The sequence below is a fragment of the Neomonachus schauinslandi genome, chromosome 8 (genome assembly GCF_002201575.2).
Source record: "Neomonachus schauinslandi chromosome 8, ASM220157v2, whole genome shotgun sequence".
Classification (NCBI taxonomy): Eukaryota; Metazoa; Chordata; class Mammalia; order Carnivora; family Phocidae; genus Neomonachus; species Neomonachus schauinslandi.
In genome coordinates this window covers 37,482,115-37,487,683 of record NC_058410.1, presented here as the reverse complement: position 1 = coordinate 37,487,683, position 5,569 = coordinate 37,482,115, and the positions used below count along the sequence as shown (strand labels likewise).

Below are 5,569 nucleotides of genomic sequence, written 5' to 3'. Positions count from 1 at the left end.
CTGCCTTCGGCTCAGGTCATGATCCTGGAGTCCCTGGATCGAGTCCCTCATCGGGCTCCCTGCTCGGCGGGGAGTCTGCTTCTCCCTCTGACCCTCCCCCCTCTCATGTGCTCTCTCTCTCAAATAAATAAATAAATAAATAAATCTTAAAAAAAAAAAAGATACTAAGATTTATTTCAAAATCTCTTATATAAAGTTTCAGATAGAGAAAAGTATTTGAAATAATAACTAGAAGACTTTGGTTTACTTTTTAATTTTTTTAATAGATTTTATTTATTTTTTTTTTTTTTAAGATTTTATTTATTTATTTATTTGAGAGAGAGAATGAGGGAGAGAGAGCAGGAGAGGGGGGAGGGTCAGAGGGAGAAGCAGACTCCCTGCCGAGCAGGGAGCCCGATGCGGGACTCGATCCTGGGACTCCAGGATCATGACCTGAGCCGAAGGCAGTCGCTTAACCAACTGAGCCACCCAGGCGCCCTTAATAGATTTTATTTTTTAGGGCACTTTTAGGCTCACAGCAAGATTGAATGGAGAGTACAGAGAGTTCCCATATACCCTCTATCACCCATACACTCACTGTCTCCCACTATGGACATCCTACACCACAGTGATAACGTTTGTTATAATCCATGAAATTACAGTAACATATCATTTTTACCCAAAGTTCATGATTCACACTAGGGTTTATTCTTGGTGTTCTGTATTTTATCGGTTTGGACAAATGTGTAGTAACATGTATCCAACATTATAGTATAATAAAATCCTCTGTGCTTTACCTAGTCACGTCTCCTTCTTCCTTAATTCCTGGTAACCACTGATCTCTTTAATGCCTCCACAGTTTTGCCTTTTCCAGAATGTCATATGGTTGGAACAATACAGCATGTAGCCTTTTCAGATTGGCTTCTTTCACTTAGTAATATGCATTTAAGGTTCCTCCACATCTAGTTTACTTTGTAAAATGTTAGTATTATATTTATTTTCCTTTTCTTATTGAAGCTTTTTAATGCAATGTGGATAAAAATCTGCCTATGTATATACAATGTGGAATACCTTTACTATAGTTTATAAAACTATTATACTGAGAAATTTTTTATAAGATATATTTTAGGAACAGAATATGTAATATCCAGCTCTTCTGCTTCGACTTAATATAATAGGGATACCAGTAGAATTATTTCATATAAGCTCTAATAACTAGAATTTAAAAATACGTTGTGTTTTCAAAATTACAGGCCGATTGTTTGATTGAAAAACTAAGAACATGAAAATGTCAACAGTGGAAGATTCTCCTAATCTTGGCTCAACATAAACTAATATTTTGGTCCTTTTGAAGTCTGATTACAGTTGTAAGGTTCATTAGGTTTTATGAGAGGCTATTCCTGGCTAGCCTTAAATCTTTTCTGAATGTCTGTTTCCTGAGATATGTGATACAATCCCATGGATACTTCGTCATTGACTTCTTTGTTTTAATGGTTATTCATTTAAGGTGTAAGATACTATAGGTAAAATCCCATTAAAACAAATCCCATTCATCAGGAAGGGCTATTTTTTTTCAAAGTTTAAATATTTTCATTTCTCCATAGTCTATTATAATAGTGACTTACTCATGAAGAATAAACTGGTATAGAAACTACTTTATTGGAGCCTTTGTTACTGTGAAGGGGAAAAAGAAATTAACCATTTCTTGACAGTTATATAAGTTTACACACAAAATTTCAAAATGAAGAGTACCATACTACATAGTGATTTCTGTTGTTGATGGAAAGAGTTGTGTATGTGTCACTTTTTACTCAGATTTCGGATGCTGGTTTTCACTTCTTGAAGCCTGACATTTTTGTGATAAATTGTTCCTTAAAGCTATATAATTAATATACATAAGGTAAATTCTAATGGTGAATTTACAAGAACAAGCAATTTGGCAATCCAAGAGAATTCACTGTAATGCCATTTTACCTGTAAGAACATAAATGGGGAAGAAACATAAAATGGTTATAGTAATGTATTAAAGACTGGTGGAAATTGTTGTTTTATGGTTTGTATATTGTACCAAAGGAAAGGTAGAATTAAAAAGTGATTAGGCCTGGCTTTTATCATGAAGAAATCCTGATTGGAAAGTAGAGACAGATAAGCTGAGATGAGAAAATTTATTTTAATAGCTCAATGTTAGCATTACTGATATATATCATTTCATTAGACACATTTCTTTAGGGATTGTGCTGATCTACACTAACAATAGTGAATGTGAATGAAGAGTAAGGTACTGAAGCTGATCCTACATTGTGCCAGTGTATAGTAACACCCTGTGCATGAATATAAATGAACACAAAGTTGAAAGTTAGAAGTAGGCTGAGATGACTAGTTTTCTTTCCTATTTTTGGCATGATATTAAACATAGTTTTAAGCAATGAAATACTTATTACAATGTTTAATTACAACACCTGGGATATTTAGTTACGACATCTGAAATAAACATTTATCCATATAACAAACATTTGCTGAGTATTTAACATGCGATGATCAGTAAATGTAGGTGAGAAAGAACAGTCTGTCTTCAGATGCTAATACAGGGGTCAGACAAAACCAGTGATTACAGCTTAGTGTGTTAAGTGCTGTGATGTCCACAGAAGAGGCTGTGGAAAGGAACACGATTTTGAGAGCCAGTGGCAGTAGAGCTGAATATTTAAGACTCAGTGTTTGGCAGGCTGACAGTGGGAGTTTAGGCCAAGAGACCCACATGTGCTTCTCCTGAGTTCTGCTTCCGTTATTACTTGCTTTACGATTGAAGTGAATGTTCACGTTCCATTTTAGTCACTGGAAGTGGAAGTAGGGGTTTTGGGCTCTCAAAATTAGATTTCCAGGCTTTTTAGCACGGCTTTGTTAAGTAGCTCACTGAGCCACCTACACAGATTAGCAGTTACAAGTTTGTAGAAATCAGCTCAAATATGACCAGCTTTGGAAAAGGAATTTTCAGTATGTACAACATGTTGTACTATGTGAACTTGTAATGATATAACTGACAATATTATGATAATAACATGTAAGGTATTTAAGGAATTCTCAAATGCCTTACGGACCTCTTCAAAAATATGATTAGCCAATTGATTTAATTTATATAGGTTTATACCCTGTCATAGTTAAGTTTTCCTTCTTACTTGGAAAACCCCTGATCCTCACATTCTTAGCAGAATTTCTCTTTTACTTGTAAAGATTAATAACTTACTACAATTAAAATTCACTCAGCTTTTTCAGTAGAGTATTTGGTAACTCAGTAGCTACCCATAACAGTAGCTAAACACAAAACCAATTCATAACTTATGTTAAAGTAGTATCTAGAGCATTATTCATGCATGTTATGATATTGTTTGTAACTGCAGAATTGTAAAATTAGTGAGTTGTTTCAAACTGTGCTTACTTAGCTAAAAGAAAGCTAAATAAATATGGAAAAATACTGTCTCAAGTTTTGCCTCTCTGGACTGTGTGTGGTGTGTGTGTGTGTGTACGTGTGTGTAAGACTTTAATTTTTAGAGCAGTTTTAGGTTCACTGCAAAATTGAAGAGACAATACAGAGATTTCCCACATAGCCTCTCTCATTATTAACATTCCCCAGAAGAGCAGTACATTTGTTGTAGTTGATAAACCTATTCCTACGCTGACACATCATAATTACCCAAAGTCCATAGTTTATCTTAGGGCTCACTCTTGGTGTGGCACATTCTATGAGTTTGGGCAAATATATGGTGACATGTATCCATCTTTATAGTATCATGCAGAGTATTTTCACTGCCCTAAAATTCCTCTGTGCTATGTCTGTTCATCCCTACTCCACCAACCCCTGGCAAGCAGTGATCTTTTTACTGACTGTGTAGTTTTGTCTCTTCCAGGATATCATATAATTGGAATCACACAGTAGATAGCTTTTTCAGATTGGTTTCTTTCACTTAGTGATATACATTTAAGGTTTCTCGTCTTTTCATGGTGTGATAGTTCATCTCCTTTTAGTGCTAAATAATATTCCATTGTCTGGATATACTACAGTTTATCCATTCACCTACTGAAGGATACCTTGATTGCTTCCACATTTTGCCAATTATGAATAAAGCTGGTGTATGCAAGTTTTTGTGGGGACATAAATTTTCACTGCCTTTGGGTAAATACCAAGGAACATGATTACTGGGTCACATGATAAGCATATGTTTAGGTTTTTTTTCCTTAGATTTTATTTATTTATTTGGGAGAGAGAGAGAACACACAAGCAGGGAGGAGGGGCAGAGGGAGAGGGAGAAGCAGGCTCCCTGCGGTGCAGGGAGCCTGATGCGGGACTTGATCCCGGAACCCTGGGATCATGACCTGAGCCGAAGGCAGATGCTTAACCAACTGAGCCACCCAGGTGCCCCAGCATATGTTTCGTTTTATAAAAAACTGCCAAACTGTCTTCCAAAGTGGCTATACCATTTTGCATTACCACCAGCAATGAATGAGTATTCCTGTTACTCCACATCCTTGCCAAAATTTGGTCTTGTCAGTGTTTGGGATTTGTCCATTCTACTAAGTGTGCAGTGGGAGCTCATTCCTTTTCTCTGATGACATATAATATGGAGCATGTTTTCATATGGCCATTTACCATCTGTGTATCTTCTTTGGTGAGGTGTCTATTAAGGTTGTAGGCCCATTTTTAAATTGATTTGTTTTCTTATTGTTGGGCTCTACACTCAGTACGGAGTCTGCTTGTCCCTCTTCCTCTGCTCCTCCCCCTGCTTGCATGCTCAATCTCTCTCTCAAAGAAATAAAATCTTAAAAAAAAAATCAGATCCTTGTATGATTATTTAAAGACACACAGGTGGGGCACCTGGGTGGCTCAGTTGGTTAAGCAACTGCCTTCGGCTCAGGTCGTAATCCTGGAGTCCTGGGATCGAGTCCCACGTCAGGCTCCCTGCTCAGCAGGGAGTCTGCCTCTCTCTCTGACCCTCCCTGCTCTCATGCTCTCTATCTCATTCTCTCTCTCAAATAAATAAATAAAATCTTAAAAAAAAAAAAGACACACAGGTGAAGATGGATCCACAATCAACCATCATCCATTAATTAAACCAATCCCCAAGTCAAATATTTTCAGGTAAATGTATTATATTTCCTATTGATGTAAAACAGGCACCTCAAGCTTATTTCCCCCTCCCCTCCCCATTCCTCTCAGTCTTCCCCATCTTTGTTAATGGCAACTGCAAACTTCCAGTTGCTCAGGCCAAAAATCTTGTAGTCATCCTTGACTCCTGTCTCTCATACTTCATATCCGACACCTTAGCAAACCTTATCAGCAGTATTCTCAAAATATATTCAGGATTTGACCACTTCTCCCCACTTGTACTTCTGTCTTCTTGGCCAAATTCTCCTCGTCTCTTGTCTAGATTATTGCAGTTGGCCTTCACACTATCTCTTTTGTCTGTGTCTACCCTCCAGTCTATTCTCAACACATTTGTACATTCAATATGTAGAACATGTATGCCTGGATGTTCTCTTAGCCCACAGTTGCCAAACAATTTGCCCTCAGACACGAGGGACCTGAAACAAAAAGCAG

General features: G+C 37.1%; 1 protein-coding gene across 1 annotated transcript in view; it reads left to right on the top strand.

The window, feature by feature from the left end:
• The window catches only part of HINT3 (histidine triad nucleotide binding protein 3), an 18,216-nt gene extending 14,767 nt beyond the window's left edge, over window positions 1–3,449 (top strand). Inside the window, exon 5 of the mRNA XM_021693351.1 lies at window positions 1,233–3,449. Within this exon, the coding sequence (XP_021549026.1) occupies window positions 1,233–1,265 (33 nt within the window). The 3' untranslated portion in view covers window positions 1,266–3,449. The remainder of the gene's footprint in view (window positions 1–1,232) is intronic.
• The last annotated feature ends 2,120 nt before the right edge of the window (window positions 3,450–5,569 follow it).